Source organism: Dreissena polymorpha, chromosome 5 (assembly GCF_020536995.1).
Source record: "Dreissena polymorpha isolate Duluth1 chromosome 5, UMN_Dpol_1.0, whole genome shotgun sequence".
Classification (NCBI taxonomy): Eukaryota; Metazoa; Mollusca; class Bivalvia; order Myida; family Dreissenidae; genus Dreissena; species Dreissena polymorpha.
This window is the reverse complement of record NC_068359.1, coordinates 43,376,418-43,401,182: the sequence shown is the minus strand read 5'-3', so window position 1 is coordinate 43,401,182 and position 24,765 is coordinate 43,376,418. Positions and strand designations below refer to the sequence as shown.

At 38.1% G+C, this 24,765-nt stretch overlaps 1 protein-coding gene across 1 annotated transcript in view; it reads left to right on the top strand.

Moving 5' to 3' along the window:
- Positions 1-24,306, top strand: part of LOC127832333 (neuroglian-like) — a 41,471-nt gene extending 17,165 nt beyond the window's left edge. Inside the window, exons 15-25 of the mRNA XM_052357734.1 lie at positions 899-1,127; positions 1,897-2,036; positions 3,916-4,150; positions 5,782-5,910; positions 9,614-9,796; positions 13,103-13,222; positions 14,159-14,317; positions 16,106-16,249; positions 19,334-19,412; positions 22,919-23,188; positions 23,979-24,306. Of these exons, the coding sequence (XP_052213694.1) occupies positions 899-1,127; positions 1,897-2,036; positions 3,916-4,150; positions 5,782-5,910; positions 9,614-9,796; positions 13,103-13,222; positions 14,159-14,317; positions 16,106-16,249; positions 19,334-19,412; positions 22,919-23,188; positions 23,979-24,192 (1,902 nt within the window). The 3' untranslated portion in view covers positions 24,193-24,306. The remainder of the gene's footprint in view (positions 1-898; positions 1,128-1,896; positions 2,037-3,915; positions 4,151-5,781; positions 5,911-9,613; positions 9,797-13,102; positions 13,223-14,158; positions 14,318-16,105; positions 16,250-19,333; positions 19,413-22,918; positions 23,189-23,978) is intronic.
- The last annotated feature ends 459 nt before the right edge of the window (positions 24,307-24,765 follow it).

The window sequence follows — 24,765 nt, the reverse complement described above, 5'->3', positions numbered from 1 at the left end:
CGAATGCGGGCGTGTTGGCTGGCTGGCGGGCGGGCGGAACAAGCTTGTCCGGGCCATAACTATGTCGTTCATTGTCAGATTTTAAAATCATTTGGCACATTTGTTCACCATCATTGGACGGTGTGTCGCGCGAAATAATTACGTCGATATCTCCAAGGTCAAGGTCAAACTTTGAGTTCAAAGGTCAAAAATGGCCATAAATGAGCTTGTCCTGGCCATAACTATGTCATTCATTGTGAGATTTTAAAATCATTTGGTACATTTGTTCTCCATCATGGGACGGTGTGTCGCACGAAAGAATCACGTCAATATCTCCACGACTAAAAATAGATTTTTTTTAAAAACAAACTTACAAAGGGGGTTAATTTTGTTTGTTCATTTCAAAAGTTCAGTTTGAGTTTTCTCCCTTTATCAGATTTTTTTTTCACAATGAAAACCTGGTTTTGTGAAAATTTTGTCCCTTGTAATAGATTATCTTGTAGATTACTTAGATATAAATATTGTTTTATTTTATCCCGGTGAACAAAATAATTTTTGTTTAACCACTTAGTTGTCTGTCTTGTTCAAAAGGTTCTTGTAGTTCAAATATAATTTTATTATCAATATAGAAATCAACTTCTACAAAAGTGGATTATTCTTAGTATTTGATGTGTTTATATTGTGTCTATGAAAGAATGGTACTTTTATCATTTATGTAAAGCGATAGTAGGAGTTAAATGTTTGAATAAAACTGGAAAGGTTTCTACCTGTCTTGTTTCAATGCATATTGATATTTTTTTATCAAACTTTGAAATGGAAAAAAGAGGTTGAATGTATCTTTGTAATTTACTCTCATAATAAAGACAATTACAAGCACACACACATAAGTTAAATAATGTATTTGTTTTTCTTCCATCAGCCAATGAATCAAATGGAGCACAATGGGGGTGGCTTCAAATACTCGCTCACCTACCACCGTTCTGGCCAGCAGCCCCAGACCCTACTAATAGATGACTGGCGAAACAACAGTGTAGAGGTGGTTGCCAATGACCCATATCAACCATACCAGGTCAAAATACAGGCAAAGAACAGCATGGGAGATTCCTCAGCCAACGTGAATAATTACACTTTGTATTCATATGAAGACGGTAAGTTTTATGAACTGCTTTAAAAAGTGGAAAATAATACAATTCAACATTTATATTTATTATTTGAGGTAACTCTTATTGTGTAATCTTTAGAAAAAAATTGATTGGACATGTCTTGCGCACTTATCAGCTAGGCCAGGGCCCAATTTTTATGCCCCCGCATCAAATGATCGGGGGTATATTGTTTTTGGCTTGTTTGTCTATCTGTCATTGTATGTGTGTGTCTGTCCCAAAACTTTAACCTTGGTGAAAACTTTTGCAATATTGATGATAGCAAATTTATATTTGGCATGCACGTGTATCTCATGGAGCAGCACATTTTGAGTGGTGAAAGGTCATCCTTCAAGGTCAAAGGTCAAATATATGGCTCAAAAACGGCGCAGTAGGAACCATTGTGTTTCAAAAACACAGCTCTTGTTCATGGTTGGGACTTGCTAAATATTATTACTTGTAGTGTCGGGTGTCATTTCTGTCTGGTTGAAATAAAAGATATTTGTACTATGCCACATTCAGGACTCTGACTCCTGTTTTGGATTTTATGGGTAAATTAAGCATTCTGTAAATTTGATTAACAATTTTTGCAATAGAAAAAATCAATCATGTTGACTTCAATGTAACCTCTCTCCATTGCATACTGCCAGGGTATCAGAGTGTCAGGCCTGTTGCATCTGAAAATTGGCTTTGCAAGTTTACTAGTTGAAAGATTTGTCTTCGATCATGGAACAAGTATTGAGGTTAAGGCATAAGAATGCAATGTTTGTTCCTGCAGTGCCAGCAGGCAGGACGTCAGACCCTGTGGCATCAGAAGTCAGCTCTACAAGCGCTAAAATCACCTTTCAATGGGATGACCTTTGGCTGGAGGAACGTGGGATGATCAATAGCGTTCATGGGCAGTTCAGAGGATTCAGGGTTTGTAGCAAGTTTCTTGTACACATTTACTGGGTGACTACATTTTGGCTAACTTTCTTGCACAATTGAAATAAATCTGCTTTTTCTTATTCTAGTTTATGAATGGATTTCATTCCAAATCACAAAATATATGACCCGAATTGAAATGACAAAGTTTGGTCGCTGTACTTTGAATTTTTTTTAAGTTAAGGGCTTTTTAATACTTAGAAATTTACAAATAGGCAGGTAGATATTTTTTCGGTGAGCTAGTATTTCAGGGACTTTAAGGATATAGAAATGACCCCATTGGCTAAGTTTAGTAAATTTTTATAGACATATGTCGAAATTAAGAGCCTCTTAACACTTAAAAATTTATAAATATAAGCTATATGGACAGGTTACAGTTCATATAAGTTAAATATTTTCATCAAATTTAATTTGTAGGTCAAGGCCATTTTTGCAAATATAGAAAATAGTTTCCACTCAAAATAAAGGTTTATGTGTCTTATCTGGTATTTTGCAAATACAAACAGTACTGCATTATTTGATACCTAAAAAATTACCTATTTTACATAAGACAGAAACTCTTGACACAAGTAAGAAAAGTTTATTGCACTGACCTCTAACAGCTCTTGTCTTTTAAACGATTCCTTTATTGTCCCCTACCGGTTACACCGGAGGGGACTTATGGTTTGCGCTCTGTCTGTCTGTCAGTCTGTCAGTCAGTCACACTTTTCTGGATCCTGCGATAACTTTAAAAAATTTAATATTTTTTCGTGAAACTTGAAACATGGATAGATTGCAAAATGGACGTTATGCACGTCATTTCATTTTGTTCCTACGTCAACAATTATGGTTGCTATGGCAACAAATAGACTAGAAATACTGCTGAAAATGGTGGTTTTCTGGATCCCGCAATAACTTTAAAAGTTCTCAATTTTTTTTAATGAAACTTGAAACATGGATAGATGGCAATATGGAAATTATGCACGTCATTTCAGTTTGTTTCTACGTCAAAAATTCTGGTTGCTGTGGCAACAAATAAAAAATAATAATCTGACAATGGTAGAATTTTTGACAATGGTGGAGCCGGTAGGGGACTATATTGCTTGGAAATAGTCTTGTTATACTTGGTGTTATTGTATTTTTCTTGAATTCATGTATTTGTAGGTAGTTCTGTTTTGTAATTGTATTTAAAGCAAAAAAAAAACACACTGCAAACTCTTTTGGTTTCACATAGATACACACAATAACTAAATTTGATTTTGTTGAAAAAGAACTATCACTGAAAAAATTTTAACTCACTGGTAGACATTGAAATTCATGTACAATATGTTTTATATGCCAATTATCAGCTCTTAATGATTGCAAAGCATTCTAAAAATACAGCATGCTGAAGCAGGTATTATTCTGCATCCACCCAAATATTCCAAGGGATAAAACAGCTAAGTTAGTTAGAGAATTCCCTTTTTCCCCTAAATTAAATTAAAAAATTGTTTCCAAAATGACAAGAAAATGATGAAAAATGACATATAACAAAGTAAGAAGACTTACTAAGGAAAATTTGTCTTAATATAAATTTTGATTTTGAGTAAGGGGTTCCCATATTAAGCATTGGAAATATGAGCCTTTCTCTTTGAAAAGGGGGTTTAATGCATGTATGGTAAATATACTCACAGATAAGCCTGTGCTGGCTGATCGGGGACAACACTTTCTGCTTAAACTGGATTTTTGCTATAAAGAGACTTTCTATAAACGTAAAATATCATACAAGCGGAAAGTGTCGTCCCTGATTAGCCTGTGCAGACTTCACAGGCTAATATGAGACTTAAACTTAAGGCATGCATTGAACCCCCTTTTCACAGAGCAAGGCTCCTATGTTACTATTGCTCCCGCACAGATCCAGTACTATGTGGATGGACAGAAGGAAAGTACCTTCCGGGAAGAGGAAGAACTTGTGTCAAAGCTTTACCCTGAAAACTGGAAACCAGACGGGCAGACGACTTTGATCACAAGCCACTACGAGTTGAAACACCTCCCCCCATACACGACCGTCAAAGTGCGCGTTTGTGTCATGAATACTTTCTTTGTTGGCCCACCAAGCAATGAAGTGACCATACAAACACATGCTGGAGGTGAGTGATATCTTAAAGTCTAGTACTGTATGACATGCATATTTTATTGCATTTTTAGTAAATTGACATTATTTGTTTTAGTCTTTCTTGAATTTATTTTAATGTACACAGCATGCTAGTATGATCGAAGCTGTTGAATCCCAATTACAGGACAATACTTAAAAGTATTTCACATTGTCAAATTTCAAGTTTGGAATGAAATTTCATATTGGAATTTATGTTAACAATTTGATAAATTCATAACCAAATAATGTAATATATAATGCCGGGGGATTGGAGGGGCAGGCGTACTTATTCTACAACATTTATCTCTACAAGCTAACCTTAGCGACAATGAATCAACACATTGGCTCGAATGGACTCTGGGCTTCAGGCGTAGTATATCAACCTATATTAAAGGTTAAGCTTTAAAAATAGTAGCAATGCCACAGGGAAAAAACTTGTATAGCGCTTATTGGTATTAAATGTCCGAGATAAAAAGTGTGTAATGGTCAAGTGACCATTGGTATTAAATGTTCGTGGTATTAAATGTCTGAGTTAAAAAGTGTGTAATGGTCAAGTGACCATTGGTATTAAATGTTCGAGTTAAAAAGTGTGTAATGGTCAAGTGACCATTGGTATTAAATGTCCGAGTTAAAAAGTGTGTAATGGTCAAGTGACCATTGTAAAGTGTGTAATGGTCAAGTGACCATTGGTCTTAAATGTCCGAGTTAAAAAGTGTGTAATGGTCAAGTGACAATTGATATAAAAAGTGGTATGATCGCAAGTGTAGCGATCAAGTAAAAGTGTGATAAGTAAAAGTGTGATCGCAGGTGTAAGTGTAGCGATTCAGTAAAGTGTGATCGCAAGTGTAGCAATCAAGTAAAGTGTGATCGCAAGTGGAGCGATCATTGATATTAAGAGGTCAAGCGACTGGTAGAGCTCGGTCTAGCCCAATCAAGTGAATGGTTTTTCCTGGCCCGGTCGCTTGATGATCAAGAGCATTTTTATTTGGGTAGGCGGTGTTGCTACTATAGCTTTGTTATTTCACATCGGTAATTCAACATGTGCTGTTCCACCCCCGGTAGGCATAATTTTCTTGCAGCCACCTTTTACGAGTGTATCATCCAATCTTTTTCAGGCTCGTGGTTACCAACGGCTGTTTCTGGTTAACGCTGGGGCCATTATATCCCACTCTCTTACTTGCATAATATATTATATAGATCTGTTAGTGAATACTTTATACATGTACATTCGATTTCATTTGTGTGATGTTTATTGGGAGGCAAAATATATTGTAATCATGTCATTAAACTAGTCAACTGAACAAAGGTGTTGTTTAATCGATATCGTTGCAGTCGTAAAATAATGTAATAATAATAATTTATTTAACTGAATTTATAACTTCGAAGCATTGAGCACAGATTTCTGGAAAGTGCTCAAGACTGTTTACCAAACCAGTAAGCTCAATTGGTAGATTTGATTTCAAGTAATAGAAAGAGGGTTTTATAACAAAATAGCTCAGCGTTCCCAGTCAAGGCCGAAAATGTTGTCCCTGATTAACCTGTGCACTTTACGATCACGCATTCAGACCAGTTTTGGCAGATTGAGGCTCAATTTTATGGGTTTTCCCTTTGTTTACACACGCTCAGTGCCAGGCCCTGTTCCATCTATGGAGATCAAGACTCGCAGCAGTAACTCATTCTCCCTGCAGTGGCTACCCCTGGAGGTGGAGGACAGACATGGAATCATACTTGGATATGACATCGCTTATCAGAGAAGTATGGGCTTGTGGTATTTTAACCTTTTCCCACTCAGAAGCAAAGTGGAAATGGCTGTATGCATCCAGCATAAAGCTTGAAGGATGATCATCAGTAACTTAGAGTTTCGAAATGAAGCCTTTAAAATTTGAATCTATTAAGAAGGGACTTTTTATTTGATTTGATTTTCCAAAGGAATGTCAAATTGTGTATATGAAATATAGAAGAGTTTGAAAAATACAGGATTTTGTTGATAGAAGACAATCACTTTTTCGAATAATATTTGGCTACATGTTCAAAGAATGATACATATAGGATCTTGCATAAGTGGTCGTTTTGTATTGAATTTATTAAACGAGTCATCTAAATAAAGATAAAAACGAGGCTTGCTGAGTTTTTATCTTTAATTAGACGAGTTAAATAAATTAAATTCTTTTTATAACATGACAAACAAATTTTTTTTATATTGTATACTCTTTTCACCATTTGTTCACATTGTAAAAAAGTTTAACTGAAGAAATTTGCTGGGATAATGACGTCATTTCGTCAAAAAATGACGTCATTTCACAGTTATATGACTAGTGTAATAACACCCGTGTAATGAACCAAATTGAGCATTACGTTATTTAACTCCTGGAGCGTAGGTCATGTTATAAAATGAAATTTTAATATCATAAATACATACCTGCTATTCCTAGCTATACCTTTTCAAGGTGGGTTAGCTACTCCAGAAATCTTCCAAGAGCCGGAAATCGGCCACCTCTCTAGCTGAAAACAGATCAGGTTAATCATAGTATAAAGTAACCTAACCGGAAATCAAGAACCGCAACTCATCTTCCTTTTCAACTTAATTATGAAAATATTAAACAATGAGCGGGGAGGGAGGTGGGACTTACCGATAGCAGGTAAGTATTTTATAATTAAAATGAATTTTATTTTAGAAAATTTGTTTTAATATCATAAATATATACCTGCTATCCCTAGCTGATTTTGTAGCTGAGGCGGAAGGTTCGTATATATTTTCCCATCACAGCAAAACCCATAACAGGTTTTTCAGCCAGAGATAGTAGAACAATGTCCTCATATAATCTTCGTTAGTACAGTATTGTACTTATTTCCGGATAGCGCCAGCACATTACGCCATGGAAGAAACTACAGTTTGAGCCACACCAAGAGGACCCAACATATGTAAATTGTCTTGTTGACAATCAAGAGAACGAAGATAGAATGAGGAAAAAATGGTCGGATTCCTCCAGAAGGCAGCTTGAAGCACTTCAGAAAGTGGAACATTATTAATATAATCCCACGAAGTCGAAAGAGCTCTTAATTCATGCGGTCTAATCTTAAACAGGGATAGATCCCTAGATGACAGAGAAGAGTAAGCCTTCCTTATGGTCGAGACTACCCAGCGAGAAATAGAAGCCGCTGACACACCCACCCCTTTTAACGGAATGAAAAGTCTCTTACGAGAACCTCGAATAGACTTAACTCTTTTAATATAGATCTTCAAAGCCCTGACTGGGCAAAGAAGTCTCTCATCATCATCATGTCCACAAGTCCTAGAAAGACTTGGAACTTTGAAAGGTTTAGAAGCCATAGAGGGGAGTTGATTTTTAGCAAGGAATCCTGGTAGACTTAACAAAGTAACAGATCCATCTGAGGAATCAAAACAAAGATGACCATCCTCGATAGACAGAGCATGAATTTCACTTCTACGTTTGGCTGAAGCCATAGTAAGCAGAAACACGGTTTTCCAAGTTAGGAACAGTATAGAAGCCTAATCAAGAGGTTCATAGGGAGCTTTGATAAGCGAACCTAACACACAAGCTAAATCCCATTTAGGTTCAAGTGTACGAGAAACAGGACGTTTGAGTTCCATAGCTCGAATAAGTTCCGAAATTGCTGGATCAGCACATACTTGTGATGACGTAGTAAAGGCCAAAGTATGCGAAATCATAGATCTGTATCTTTTGATGGAGCTAAGAGAAAGTTTCTTATCATCAAAAAGATAGATGAGAAAATCTGCTATACGTCTAGCAGAGGGATTGAGGGGATCAATCTTCCCTCGAATACACCAATTAAAGAAGAGTTTCCAGCGAGCATCATAGACTGCTCTGGTGGACTTCCTCCTTGCAGAAGCAACGAGGGTTGAAACCCTGACAGAAAATCGTTTCTTCTGCAGAGATTGCCTGATAATCGCCAAAAGTGTAAGTGGAACATTGTAGTCCTCTTTGAGACAGAAGATCTGACCTGTAAAAGAGTTTCCTGGGATAATCGTACAGGAGACAGAAGATCGTTGAACCAAGCTCTCCTGGGCCACCAAGGAGCAATCAGGAGTATGCGACACGCACTCACCCTGATTTTCGCCAATATTTGGGGAATCAGAATGGGTGGGGGATAGGCGTAGGCGTCCATTTGATCCCAATCGAAAGAAAGCGCATCTACTGCCCACACTGCTGGATCCTACATTGGACTCACATACAGTGGAAGCCTGTGGTTGTGTCTGGTCGCAAATAGGTCAACCAGAGGATAACCGAAAATGAGAAAGATCTGATTGGTCACTTCTTGATGAAGTGTTCACTCTGATGGTAGTAACTGGTGTTTGCGAGACAACCCATCCGCCAGGGCGTTGAGGCGACCTGGAATATATTTGGCCAGAAGAGAAATATTGAGCGTCTTGCAAAGAACAAGTAATTCCTTGGTTTCCAGATACAGGGAGAGAGAATGTGTTCCCCCTGTGCCTGGATGTAAGTCACAACTGACGTGTTGTCTGTTGACACCATCACACACAAGTCTCAAAGACGTGACTGGAAATGAGATACTGCTAGAAAAACTGCTCGCATTTCTAGATTGTTGATATGTAGCTGTGACTCCTGATGAGACCACGACCCAGAAATAATCAGACTGAGTGGTTCCAGATGAGCACCCCACCCTTCCTTGCTCGCATCCGTAATTAGAAATAAAGAAGGTTGCGGAGGAAGAAGGGGTACTCCTGCCAAGAGATTGTCCTCGTCTAGCCACCACTGAAGATGAGGTACTAATTCTGGACAAATTGGAATCTTTGTAAACAGATTGTCCAGAGACCATTTCCAACACGCTGAGAGGTAATGCTGAAGAGGACGAAGGAACAGACGTCCCAACTGCACAAAGTCTGCTACTGAGCTCAGGATACCCTTGAGAGAGAGGAATTCTTGAGCTGTTATTTGAGATTGGGACAAAACCCATTTGATTTTCAGCAGAAGGTCTGATATACTTTAACGTGAAACTCTGACCCGATTGACGTGAGTAAAAAAATTCATTCCCACAAAAGTGAAATTTTGAGAAGGAATGAGATCTGACTTGTCCTCATTTAGAAAGAGTCCTAAGGATAGGAGTTCTTTCCAAGATAATTCTAGGTGATGCAGAAGCAATTGACGATCGAGCTGGTGTAACAGCCAGTCGTCGAAATATTGAGAAAAAGGATACCCTGCACCCGGAGATGTGCTCCGACCACAGCCATTAGCTTGGTAAGACTAGTGGAAAGTAAGTATTTAATAATTAAAATAAATTTTTGGTGGACAAAAGGTTTGTATTTTGCATATGTGGCAATTTCAAAGCTTTAACGCTAAAGAAATTCTCTGTTTTATCTGGAGATGTAATTTAGTTATAGTTTTTTATTGATAATGGTAATTTCCTTTACAATACAAAACCAGCTATTGGAATCATTAGTTGTTGTTATTTTCAGTGGAGGGCTTGGAACTAGGGGCACTTCACGACAGGGATGAGCAGATAAATGATCCATACACAACTCAGGCCGTGCTCACTGGACTTCTACCGGATGTTAAGTATCGCGTTTACATCTTTGCAAGGACCACACTTGGGCGCGGGGAAGGATTCTTTGTTGAAGGCCGCACAATGTTGAAATCAGGTATTTATTTTAACATGTGAACTTGAAGTAGTATTCGCAAGTCATCTATGGGTATTTTGTATCCATATAACATGACGTCACTGTCAGTCTGTACAGAAACAGTTAAGCATTTAGTTTCATTTTTAATGTCACATATGATGCCCAATCTTCATGTAACTTTGTCAAAATGTTTGTCTAAATGATATGTTGATTGAGTTTTAAAATGGTTCCGGTCCGTTGAAAAACATGGACACCAGGGGTGGGGCAGTTTTCCTTATATGGCTATAGAGAAACCTTGTGAACACTCTAGAAGTCACAATTTTTGCCCAATCATCATGAAACTTGGTCAAAACATTGGTTTCATTGATATCTCGGACGAGTTCGAAAATGGTCCAGATCGGTGAAAAAAGCATGGCCACCAGGGGGCAGGGCAGTTTTCTCTATATGTATATAGTGAAAACATGTGAACAGTCTAATGTTAAAGAAAGATAACCTGTACATACTTTCTTTCTAATACCGGTAGTTAACTCACTTGTTAAGCCTTGTTAACACTCTAGAGGCCACATTTATTGTCCAATCTTCATGAAGATTGGTCTCAATGATATCTTGGAGTTTGAAAATGGTTTCATTTGCTTGAAAAAACATGGCTGCCAAGGGGCGGGGCATTTTTCCTTATATGGCTATAGTAAAATCTTGTTAGCACTCTATATAGGTCACATTTATTGTCCAATCTTCATGAAATTTGGTCAGAAGATTGGTCTCAATGATATCTTGGATGAGTTTGAAAATGGTTACCTTTGCTTGAAAAACATGGCTGCCAAGGGGCGGGGCATTTTTCCTTATATGGCTTTAGTTAAATCTTGTTAACACTCTAGAGGCCACATTTATTGTCCAATCTTCATGAAACTTGCTCAGAAGATTCATCCCAATAATATCTTGGACGAGTTCAAAAATGATGCCGGTTGCTTGAAAAACATGGCCGCCAGGGGGCGGGGCATTTTTCCTTATATGGCTTTAGTATAACCTTGTTAACACTCTAGAGGCCACATTTATTTTCCGATCATCATGAAACTTGGTCAGAAGATTTGTCCCAGTGATATATTTGATGAGTTCAAAAAATGGTTTTGGTTGCTTTAAAAACATGGTCACCAGGGGGCGGGGCATTTTTCCTAACATGGCTATATATTATTTTAGTAAAACCTTATTAACACTGAAGAGGCCACATTTATTGTCCGATCATCATGAAACTTTGTCAGACGATTTGTCCAAATGATATCTTGGATGAGTTCAAAAATGGCTCCAGTTGGTGGAAAAACATGGCCGCCAAGGGGGCGTGGCATTGTTCCTTTTATAGCTATAGTTAAACCCTGTTAACACTGTAGAAACCATATTTATTGTACGATCATCATGAAACTTTGTCATAAGATTTGTCCCAATTATATCTTGGACAAGTTCGAAAATGGTTCCAGTTGCTTGAAAAACATGGCCACCAATGGGTGAGGCATTTTTCCTTATATGGACTTATGAATCTTCATGAAACTTTTCAGTTTATTTGTTTAAAAGATATCTTGGATGTGCATAAAAATGGTTCTGGTATGTTGAAAAACGTTGCTGCCAGGGTGTTCACTAGTCATGAAAGTTGGTAAGAACATTTTGTTCTAATGACATCTTGGGCTGCACAGATCAGGTCAATTCCTTTGAATCTCAGGTGAGCAATTTGGGCCTTTCAGGCCCTCTTGTTATTATCCGCCGCCATAGGCGGAGGGATATTGTTTTGGGGTTGTCCGTCTGTCCTTCCATCTTTCCATCCGTCCGTCTCTTGGAAGTGCTTTGGCGGATTTCATTGAGCTTGATATGAGTATATATATCGATAAGAGGATGATGCATGCCAAATGGCATTGTACTCCATCTGTTAATAACAGAGTTATGGCCCTTTGTATCTTGAAAAAAATGCTTTTTTGAGTGTCAAATATAACACTTTTGTGTCCAGAAGCATATTGGCGGGGGATATCAATTCAATGAATTTGCTTGTTCATGTTCATGTACACCATGTAAATATGAATATGTTTGTTTAAAAGCAAAACAATCATAAAACATTGTTTTCGGTAATTGAAGTTACACTATTTTAAAAATAATTGTCAAAAGCTTTGAAAAACTGCTTTAAAAATGCTTTTTTGAGTAACTCATCAGTGCAGTGCTGCATAATTACAATTGAAACCCGATTGCTCAAACTGGTAACAAAAGTTTGAGCCATCTGGAATTCGAGCCAACCAATTTCTAATTTACTTTTGTTTACTAACATGAATCTTGAATAGATTTGCATCACGAGTTGAAAGCATTCATACTGCCTAACCCTGTCTTACTGTCTGCTTTTGATTAAATAGGAATCAAATATATACTCAATATTTTATTTATCAATATTTTAAAGCAGTTGCACATACAATCACACAATACATGTTAGAAACAGCAATAAATAACAAAACATGCCTAAGCACTAAATACACACTGATAATGTATTAAACAGCATTGCAGTACATGTGTTTATTTATTTGCTTGTTTTTTTTTAAATTGTAACATGACGTCGCTGACAGTTTTGGCTGTGTTCATGAGTTGTGGCCGAGATACAAAGTTCTCTATTCCATCTTTTACACAAATCATTTAACGTTTGAGTTGATGGCATGTTTGCAACCATTGTGAACTCAATTATGGCGTGCCTTTAATCAAGTGCTCTTAGTTGATAAACAGCTTTATACAACTTGAAGCGAGTGTCAAACTAACAAAAGAACATGTGACAATTGTGACCAGGACTGTGAAAACAGTTCCAGCCATCCGATAAATCTACCCTTGTGAATTGGAGCCATCTGACACAATTGTATATATGAATATATAGCAATAAACAAATCAATGCTTCGAGGAGAGTTCGAGCCAACCGGATATTCAAGCTCAGCGAGTTCGAGCAATCAGGTTTCAACTGTATTCAGATCATTAAGAAATTCAGCGAAAATGATTTTGACAAAATCTGGTTCTCAGTTACATTAAATAAAATTCTGTGAGAGAAAATAGGAAATCCTATTTAAACAATTTTAAATATCAATATTTATTTTGCTCATATAAACCAAAATGAATATCTGTTTGACCTCCTGTTTCTTTCAGAATTCACTGCTCCGGTATTCAAGGTGACAGATGTCACAGAACACTCATTCAATGTCTCATATCTGTTTGACCTCCTATTTATTTCAGAATTCACTGCTCCGGTATTCAAGGTGACAGATGTCACAGAACACTCATTCAATGTCTCATATCTGTTTGACCTCCTGTTTATTTCAGAATTCACTGCTCCGGTATTCAAGGTGACAGATGTCACAGAACACTCATTCAATGTCTCATGGGAACGGACGTACTTCACAGGGGTGCATGTGGTTCACTACGTAGAGTATCGCAAGGAAGGTATGAAATGAAATGTTAATAGTAATTTGCCTACTGTCATTTGTTTAGAATAGAAAGCCCATTGAGTTTATGGCCATCAGTTCTTTAGTTTTGGTGTTTGGTGTAAACAACACTAGCCAATACTACCAAGAATGAAGTATTTTTATTTTTGTCTTATTTCAATTATAATTGAGAAAACCCTAGGTTGTATTTAAGAAAATACTACATGTAATGAGGTTTAAGTGTTTATTACCATTTACAGTATATATATATGTCTTTTAAAAGACAGGTGACTAAAAAAATGAGTGCAAGCTTTCTGAATAGCTGCTCCTATTGTCAGGGAAATGCCATTTTTGGACAGTTTGAACTCATTTGGATGAAATTTGGTTGTTAAAATGAGTCACGCTTTCCAAAGGGAGTTGTCTCTCTTTATTTGATCAGTGATCAGTAGGCATTGCTGGCTTTCTAATGTCTATGAAATGACCGGCCTAGGGCATCTATTGTTGAACACAAGTGGAAACACTGCATATCCCTTTATAATGACCTGTCTTGTCAATATTTGAGTTTTAAGCTCAAGATTTCAAAAAAGGCTTGATATTTTTACTTACCTCAGCATCAGCAGTCAAGAGAAGTTATAGTTTGTTCGAAGGCTGGTTTTTCAGGAATAGCTACAGGGATTTTGTTCATACTTAAAATGTTGAAATGACTTCATAGGCTCAGTTTGGTAACTCTGGTTTTTTAAGTTGTCTTAAGTTAACTGTGATTTAACACTTTGAAATTTGCATATAAGTTATATATTATTATGCAGGTTAAAGTTTTTTTCAGGAATGGCTACACTGATTTTGTTCAAACTTAAATTGTTGAAACGACTCTATAGGCTCAGTTTGGTAAATATTTACAAAGATATATTCCATATTGAAAGATTTCAGCTTTATAACCAACTTTATATGATCTCAGGTTGGGCAGAATGGGAGCAGACAACAGATGAGGTTATAACCAACTTTAAGGTGATCTCTAACCTCGAAAAAGGAACATACTATGATGTTCGGGTGGTTGCTTTTGACGGTTTTACCAGACAGTATGGAGAGATAAAAAACATTGGAACAGATGGCTTTGGTATGCCACTTTGTGTTGCCTTTTGAATTGATGTGATACTCGTTTGTACTTAAACATGTATTTTTGCTATAGTAAGTGCTGAGTACATAAGGATAGCGCAGCCTGTAAGATACAATTGAATGCATAAAATTTTTATTGTTATGCCCCACAAAGTAAGCACTTGCTGTCTGTACATTCTGAAACATTTTCTGGACTGTGATTTGATATTTAATTAGGACAATTTAATCATTCACAAAGGTCAGCTCAAGGGTTAACATTGGCCAAAATACAACAAGTCAGCACATGTTTTGTAATTTTTGCTTTTTGCAGTCATTCTAGTAGTTAGGGGTAATTCTAGCAAATGTTCTGTCTGACAGACATTCCCAAAAGTATTTTGAGTCCACAGGACATTCGGTCCTGTAGACTTAAAAAACTTGCAAGACCGGACTGGGATTCATAGGACCGAAACATCACGTCACCGACTCAAATTTATTGACATAAAGAGAATTGGGAAAATGTAATGGAAAATAAGCAACACAACACTGAACACTAACAAATTGCAAAACGCAGTATTCTAAAGAAAAATATTTAAACCAAAAAGTCGTTAAAAACAAAACAATTTCTCAATTTAAAATACAATTAGTGTATACCTGCATGCAAATTGATGTTTAAACAAAAGTTTTCAGATACTGATCAGGGCTTTTTTCCTTCTTTACCAGGGACCTTATATAGGCCCCTTCCCCCAAGAGATAGGCCCCTTCCACCAACTTAATGTCTTTAAAATCATGCATATTTCCCAAAATGTCAAGTTCACCTTGGATTTTTTTCCCACTTTCTTAGTTTTGTGGATATTTCCCCCCCCCCCTAAAATTGAAGGCACGGCCTTTTCCTAACCTTAAGAAAAAAAAGCATTGCTGACAGTTAAATGACTGTCATTGACTAACGTCAGTGAAGAGTGTAAATAAATTATTTTTACACACAAAAAGACATTTATATTTGTTAGGAATCAATGAAGTACCTAAAACAACAGAACACATGTGGGATATCAAAAACATACGTCAACTGACTAAGTTTTAAAAGCAAAAAGCAATTATCGGTATACCGAAAATTTCATTGATGCGAAATTATATGAAAACTCAGAATTTTACTACAAAAGTCAATAAACTGGCCACAAAGATAAACAAATCAATGAAAATGCACTGTAAAGCGCAAATTTGAACCGGAACAAACTGCTTATGCCCGGATTACAAGGATCTGAGTTCCAGAACGTATTTTCGTTTAACCGTAAACACTATTGACATATTTACGCGGAAATGTTTTTTGAGCATGCGCAGGAACATTTCATGAATGTTAACAAAAATAAGACGCAATTTTAACTGCTCATATTTGTTTTAAGCTTTCTTTTATTTTCAGATTTAAATAAATGAAAAAAAAAAAATTTCTGCTGTTTTATTATTTACCGGACATTCGGACCGGCAACATAGCATTTTCAATCGGACCTGTTTTAAAAACGTCGGTCAGGTCCGACGGTCCGGCACTTTTGGGAATGTCTGGTCTGATCAATGCTGTCTTGTTAAAGTCAATGTTTTGATTGATTACATTATTCTATCAATTTCTGTTTGGTTTGTTTAAGACTTGAGTTTTTGCTGTCAACTATATCTGTTTTATTTGGGTGAAATTTTCCAAATTCATTGTGATCTATTTTGTCCTGTTAATTTTTTAACCAACGGACTCTCAAATCAATGTAAGGTTTATATTTTTTTATAAGATTCTTTCCAATTTTTGACAGTTTTTGTTTTGTTTTTACAGCTAAGGCTAAAGCCGTTGCAGCTAACTATGGCTGGTTTATTGGCATGATAATTGGTGCGATAGTTTTCATCTGCATCATCGTCTTTATCTACTGGGTCCACAGGAAGAGAATCGATGTAGAGGAAAAACCAAAAACTTACAAAGGTAATACAGTGAGCTTTATTTAAGATTTTGTTTTGGTTTCTCATCATGGTTTATTGGTCAGTGAAAATAAATTTGGAGTTTTTAGCTACACTGGCCAAAGGCCAGCGGGGCTTATATCATGGTCCTGTGTCCGTCGTGCATGCGTCCGTGCGTGCGTTAACTTTTCCTTTAAACATGTTTTCTCCTAAACTACTGGTCCAATTCTGATGAAATTTCTCAGGAATGTTCCTGGGGTGAACCTCTTTCAAATTTGTTCAAATAATGCCCCTGGGGTCAAATTTGACCCTGCCCTGGGGGTCACAAAATTGAAAATTTGCTTATATAAATTATAAGGCCTATTTTGTGAAAACTTTCACAATCTTCCTGTCCATAACCATTGGGCCTAGGGCTATCAAATTTGGTATGAAGATATACCAAATTTGTTCAAATTATGCCCCTCGGGTCAAATTTGACCCTGCCCCGGGTGTCACAAAATTGAACATATGCTTATATAGGGTCTATTTTGTGAAAACTTTATCTCTCGTCCATAACCATTGGGCCTAGGGCTACCAAATTTGGTATGTAGTGGCATCTTATAGTCCTTTACCAAGTTTGTTCAAATTATGCCCCTGGGGTCAAGTTTGACCCTGCCCCGGGGGTCACAAAATTGAACATATGCTTATATAAGGCCTTTTTTGTAAAAACTGTAAAACTTCTTGTCCATAACCGTATGGCACAGGGCTACCAAATTTGGTATGTAGTGACATGTAATAGTTCTTTTCTTAGTTTGTTCAAATTATGCCCCTGGGGTCAAATTTGAAACTGCCCCGGGGGTCACAAATTTGAATATGCTTATAAAGTCCTTATTTTGTGAAAACTTTAACAATCTTTCTGTCCATATCCATTGGGCCTAGGGCTACCAAATTTGGTATGTAGGGACATCTTATAGTCCTCTACCAAGTTTGTTCAAATTATGCCCCTGGGGTCAAGTTTGACCCTGCCCAGAGGGTCACAAAATTGAACATATGCTAATATAAGGCCTATTGTGGGAAAACTTTAAAAATCTGCTTGTTCATAACCATATGGCATAGGGCTACCAAATTTGGTATGTAGTGACATGTAATAGGTCTCTTCTTAGTTTGTTCAAATTATGCCCCTGGGGTCAATTTGAAACTGCCCCGGGGGTCACAAAATTGAATATATGCTTATAAAGGGCTTATATTGTGAAAACTTTAAAAATCTACTTGTCCATAACCATCGGGCCTTGGGCTACCAAATTTGGAATGTAGCGACATCTTATAGTCCTCTACCAAGTTTGTTCAAATTATGCCCCTGGGGTCAAATTTGACTCTGCGCTGGGGGTCACAAAATTGAACATACGCTTATATAGGGTCTATTTTGTGAAAACTTAAAAAATCTCCTTGTCCATAAACATTGGGCCTAGGGCTACCAAATTTGGTATGTAGTGACATCTTAAGTTCTCTACCAAGTTTGTTCAAATTATGCCCCTGGGGTCAAATTTGACCCTGCCCTGGGGGTCACAAAATTGAACATATGCTTATATAAGGCCTATTTTGTGAAAACTTTAAAAACCTTTTTGTCCATAACCATCGGGCGTAGGGCTATCAAATTTGGTATGAAGTGACATTTAATAGTCCTCTACAAAATTTGTTCAAATTTTATCCCAGGGGTCAAATTTGAAACTGCCCCGAGGGGTCACAAAATTGAACATATGCTTATATAAGACCTGTTTTGTGAAAACTTAAAAATCTTTCTTTCCATAACCATCCGACCTAGGGCTATCAAATTTGGTATGTAGTGACATCTAATAGTCCTCTACCAAATTTGTTCAAATTTTATCCCTGGGGTCAAATTTGACCCTGCCCCGGGGGGTCACAAAATTGAACATATGCTTATATAATGCCTATTTTGTGAAATCTTTAAAAATCTTCTTGTAGAAAACCATTTGGACTATGGCTACCAAATTTGGTATGCAGTAACATCTTATAGTCCTCTACCAAGTTTGTTCAAATTATGCCCTTTGGGTCAAATTTGACCCTGACCCGCGGGTCACAAAATTGAACATTATATATGCTTATATCTTGCTTATTTTATGAAAACTTTTAGAATATTCTTGTCCTTAACTCTAGGACCAAGGGCTACCACATTTTGTATGTAGTGAGATATAGTAGTCCTCTAAAAAGTTTGCTCAAATTATGCCCCTGGGGTTAAATTTGACCCAGCCCAGGGGGTCACAAAAGTGTACATGTGCTTAAATAGGGCCTATATTTAAGTATTTGCACATGCCGAGAATATTTGTTTCAGCCTTTTTTTCAGCAGTGGAGCGATACTGGGCCATCATGGCCCTCTTGTTTTATGTTTACTAGACTAGAGGCCTTTAATAGCCACAATCCAAACAATAAAGATGGTTTATTGATTCGTAAATAACAGTAATGCCAAAACAATTGCAGTATTGTAGCCAAGCATAAAAACCTCAACAACATGGCTGAAAGATAATGAAACAATTTGACTCTGATATGATTCGGCAAACATTGTAATTTAAATAGGAATTATGTTTTATCATGCTGTGTTCAGATTCAGTATTTAACCCTGCAATTACAAATACTCTGACTTTAGACAAATTTAGTTTTGATTCAAAATATTTAATAATTAAAATGCTTGGAAAGTCTCGACTTAAAATATTGACCAATAGTAATGTTTGGAATGTTTAAGCTTAACAAAGTGACCATTGAGAATGCTTAAAAAGTCTAAACAAAATATTGACCAATAAGAATGACAGGAAAGTTTCATCTCGAAACATTGACCATTAAAATTTTTTGGAAAATGTCTTCTAAAAATATTGACCAATATGAATGCTTTGTTTTTTGAAAGTCTCAGCTCAAAATATTGATCAATGAAATTCCTTGGAACTTTAAGCTGCTTTATTTAGATTCTACAATGGTAGAATATGTGAGATAAAGTCTAAGATTAAAGTCATGAATGTCTGTTTTCTTGCATTGTTATTTTATAGTTTTAAACCAGTACCTAATTAATTTCTCTTTAAGATGATTAGCTTAATTAAAATTTTATTTTGTTTTCTGATAGTGGACCGACCAGATGAGAACTATCAACCACAAGGAGAGACCATGGCTTACAATAGAAACCATAGCTACGAGCCTGATGAGTAAGTAGAATTGTATTTCCAAATGAAGCACCTCATGCAGAAATGGATCATGTGCCATGTGCGGCCAGGGAAAGGCCAGGCCAGTCTGCACAGCTGCCACTCAGTTGTGTGTATGTGGCTAACCTGTCCACTATAAAGTCATGCAAGGGTTAGTGGTCTCAGTAGAGACCAGTCTGCACAGCTGCACTCTCAGGTGTGTGTGGCTAACCTGTCCACTATAAAGTCATGCAAGGGTTAGTGGCCTCAGTAGAGACCAGTCTACACAGCTGTACACGCAGTTGTGTGTGTGTGTGGCTAACCTGTCCACTATCAAGTCATGCAAGGGTTAGTGGTCTCAGTAGAGACGTGTCTACACAGTTGCACACTCAGGTGTGTGTGTGTGTGTGTGTGGCTAACCTGTCAACTATCAAGTCATGCAAGGGTTAGTGGTCTCAGTAGAGACGTGTCTACACAGTTGCACACTCAGGTGTGTGTGTGTGTGTGTGTGGCTAACCTGTCCACTATAAAGTCATGCAAGGGTTAGTGGTCTCAGTAGAGACCAATCTGCACAGCTGCAGACTCAGTTGTGTGTGTGTGGCTAACCTGTCCACTATAAAGTCATGCAAGGGTTAGTGGTCTCAGTAGAGACCAGTCTGCACAGCTGCACAATCAGTTGCGTGTGTGTATGTGTGTGGCTAACCTGTCCACTATAAAGTCATGCAAGGGTTAGTGGTCTCAGTAGAGACCAGTCTACACAGCTGCACACTCAGGTGTGTGTATGTGGCTAACCTGTCCACTATAAAGTCATGCAAGGGTTAGTGGTCTCAGTAGAGACCAGTCTGCACAGCTGCACACTCAGGTGTGTGTGTGTGGCTAACCTGTCCACTATAAAGTTATGCAAGGGTTAGTGGTCTCAGTAGAGACCAGTCTGCACAGCTGCACACTCAGTTGTGTGTGTGTGGCTAGCCTGTCCACTATAAAGTCATGCAAGGGTTAGTGGTCTCAGTAGAGACCAGTCTGCACAGCTGCACACTCAGTTGTGTGTGTGTGGCTAACCTGTCCACTATAAAGTCATGCAAGGTTTAGTGGTCTCAATAGAGACCAGTCTACACAGCTGCACACTCAGTTGTGTGTGTGTGGCTAACCGGTCCACTAAAAAGTCATGCAAGGGTTAGTGGTCTCAGTAGAGACAAGTCTACACAGCTGCACACTCAGGTGTGTGTATGTGGCTAACCTGTCCACTATAAAGTTATGCAAGGGTTAGTGGTCTCAGTAGAGACCAGTCTGCACAGCTGCACACTCAGTTGTGTGTGTGTGGCTAACCTGTCCACTATAAAGTTATGCAAGGGTTAGTGGTCTCAGTAGAGACCAGTCTGCACAGCTGCACACTCAGTTGTGTGTATGTGTGTGGCTAACCTGTCCACTATAAAGTCATGCAAGGGTTAGTGGTCTCAGTAGAGACCAGTCTACACAGCTGCACACTCAGTTGTGTGTGTGTGGCTAACCTGTCCATTATAAAGTCATGCAAGGGTTAGTGGTCTCAGTAGAGACCAGTCTACACAGGTGCATACTCAGGTGTGTGTATGTGTGGCTAACCTGTCCACTATCAAGTCATGCAAGGGTTAGTGGTCTCAGTAGAAACGTGTCTACACAGTTGCACACTCAGGTGTGTGTGTGTGTGTGTGTGTGTGGCTAACCTGTCCACTATAAAGTCATGCAAAGGTTAGTGGTCTCAGTAGAGACCAGTCTGCACAGCTGCACACTCAGTTGTGTGTGTGTGGCTAACCTGTCCACTATAAAGTCATGCAAGGGTTAGTGGTCTCAGAAGTCATGCAAGGGTTAGTGGTCTCAGAAGAGACCAGTCTGCACAGCTGCACACTCAGGTGTGTGTGTGTGTCTAACCTGTCCACTATCAAGTCATGCAAGGGTTAGTGGTCTCAGTAGAAACGTGTCTACACAGTTGCACACTCAGGTGTGTGTGTGTGTGGCTAACCTGTCCACTATAAAGTCATGCAAAGGTTAGTGGTCTCAGTAGAGACCAGTCTGCACAGCTGCACACTCAGTTGTGTGTATGTGTGGCTAACCTGTCCACTATGAAGTCATGCAAGGGTTAGTGGTCTCAGTAGAGACCAGTCTGCACAGCTGCACACTCAGGTGTGTGTATGTGGCTAACCTGTCCACTATAAAGTCATGCAAGGTTTAGTGGTCTCAATAGAGACCAGTCTACACAGCTGCACACTCAGTTGTGTGTGTGTGGCTAACCTGTCCACTATAAAGTCATGCAAGGGTTAGTGGTCTCAGTAGAGACAAGTCTACACAGCTGCACACTCAGGTGTGTGTATGTGGCTAACCTGTCCACTAAAAAGTCATAAAGGGTTAGTGGTCTCAGTAGAGACCAGTCTGCACAGCTGCACACTCAGTTGCGTTTGTGTGGCTAACCTGTCCACTATAAAGTCATGCAAGGGTTAGTGGTCTCAGTAGAGACCATTCTACACAGCTGCACACTCATGTGTGTTTGTGGCTAACCTGTCCACTATTAAGTCATGCAAGGGTTAGTGGTCTCAGTAGAGACCAGTCTACACAGCTGCACACTCAGTTGTGTGTGTGTGGCTAACCTGTCCACTATAAAGTTATGCAAGGGTTAGTGGTCTCAGTAGAGACCAGTCTGCACAGCTGCACACTCAGGTGTGTGTATGTGTGTGGCTAACCTGTCCACTATAAAGTTATGCAAGGGTTAGTGGTCTCAGTAGAGACCAGTCTACACAGCTGCACACTCAGTTGTGTGTGTATGTGGCTAACCTGTCCACTATAAAATCATGCAAGGGTTAGTGGTCTCAGTAAAGACCAGTCTGCACATCTGTACACTCAGGTGTATGTGTGTGGCTAACCTGTCCACTATAAAGTCATGCAAGGGTTAGTGGTCTCAGTAGAGACCAGTCTACACAGCTGCACACTCAGTTGTGTGTGTGTGGCTAACCTGTCCACTATCAAGTCATGCAAGGGTTAGTGGTCTCAGTAGAGACCAGTCTGCACAGCTGCACACTCAGTTGTGTGTGTATGTGTGGCTAACCTGTCCACTATAAAGTCATTCAAGGGTTAGTGGTCTCAGTAGAGACCAGTCTACACAGCTGTGTGTGTGGCTTACCTGTCCACTATAAAGTCATGCAAGGGTTAGTCTGTGTGACATCATCATGAGAGCTGTGTTCTTAATAAAAACAAAGTGATAGTAATCAGAAGACACTCGATATAAGGGAATCCTATAATAAGTTTGCTATCAATAACACCAAAATCTCATCTGCTGAAGTGTGACGATTCTGACATAACTTGCCACATTTATAAAGCAACATTAGAATGGCACAAAACCAGTCCCTATTTTCAAGGTAACATATGTGGTTCAAAGGTCAAATCATGCCAGAAATATAAATTTTGTATACACAAGTAGATTTGAATATGATTGGGGGAAACATACACAGTTTTTTTCTACAAAAACGATGGCTATTTAAATCTTCATTCTTTATCATCCGCAGACTGAACGAAGAATACCAACCAAAGTACCAACCTGAGACTTACCAGAAGCCGGGATATGTGGACTACAAGCGGGAATCTATGGGCTATGATTACGACAACAAGGAGAAGGAGCCCCGGGGCGGGAGAAACAATGACTACCCGGAACATGAAAGGGATAACTATGATCGTGATCAGAAGTACGAGAAAGAATATGATGATCGCGATAAAGAATACGACGATCGCGACGGGGATTATGATGATTATGAAGATTACGATCCTAGAGATGATAGGTATTATTCTGGGTGTCTACTATATTTGATGTGATTCTCAATTTTATGTAGCAATAGATTGTGTAACAAACCTATTTTGATAGGAAATTTGACAAGTTTGTCATTTTACTGTAACATACGAAAGTTTAAAGCCATCAAGTTGAAGTATAGGTTGTCAAGTACATGTTCATGATTACATGAAGAGGTTATCTAGCACCTGATTATGCAGGAGTTAACAAGTTCTTTACAAAACTGTGCTGTTTATTTCAATCCTAGAAGGTATCTTATCATACTCAAGTGCTTGAATAGGCATATGGTATTAATTATAAGTCCTTTATTTAGCATTAATAGTAAATGGGTTATGAATTTAAGCACATTAATAATGAACCCTAAATGGTAAAGGAAAGCATTGTATTAGCCTTGGTTTTTGACAGACTTCCAGTTTGTCTATACTTAAATGCCTAGTTCAAGATATATAAACCATTTTAGCCTCATTCTATGAAAACTGGACTTAATGCATGTGTGAAGAATATCTTTTAGATTAACCTGTGCAGTCCGCATACACTATTCAGGGACATAAAAAATTCTGCAATTTTTCTTTAAAAAGAAGCCTCTTCCAAACAAAATCCAATTTAGGTAGAAAGTGTCGTCCCTCATTTAGCTGTGCAGACTTCACAGTCTATTCTGAGATGACATGCATTATGCCCTGTTTTCCTAGACTGCACCAGCTAAAATTGGACAACACTCTATGCTCATGCAATACGCCCTGTTTTCTAAAAGGGAGGAATATTTCTTTTGCTCATTGTTTCAGCTTTGATGATCAGTATGATGATCAGCAGGATCCCCCTGCATATCGTAACCCGGGTTACGATCGCTCAGACAGCTACAACAAGTACCGAACAAGTGCAGACGAAACAGCGCTTGATGACTACACAAAAGATGCGTCAAAGTTTGACGCCAGTGGCGCGCCTCTTGTTCAGAAGACACCAGGTGCTGCGTCCAAGATGTCATCGTCATTTGTGTAAATCATCATACAATTGGATGGTGCATGACAGTGGTCATTGGTCAGCAATAGGAGTATATTTGTGTGCGGTATCATTCCATTTGAAACTATAAACTCTTTTCTTATGTTCATGTGCAGAGTAACACTACTCTGCATGGTATGTCCATGAAACAACAGTCTGTAGTGGATTTAGTTGTTACACAATAATGCTGACTTTCTTAATGCTAGGTTAAGCTGATCTGAAATAAGGATAAGGAAAAGCCGAAGCCAGTATGGAAAGTTAATTCAATAATATTTAGTTTTTCTTACCATGCACTATCAATCGCTTTTAATTCTCTATCTACCATGGAATTCTTAAAAAAAAAATCAAACCACATTTTGGCCTCTGTTTAAGTTAACTGTAGTATAATTGTAAAAAACATATTAAAAAGGAAATTAAACTTAGATTTGTGCAGTAAAGATATTTTGATAGGTTTCAGTAGTGATTTTAAGCAAAAGAACTTTGTACTAAGTAGTTTGGTATATTTATAGACCTTGTGCAAAATTGTATGTGCTTTGATTATCCCTGACCGAAAGACATTGAGACACAAATGGT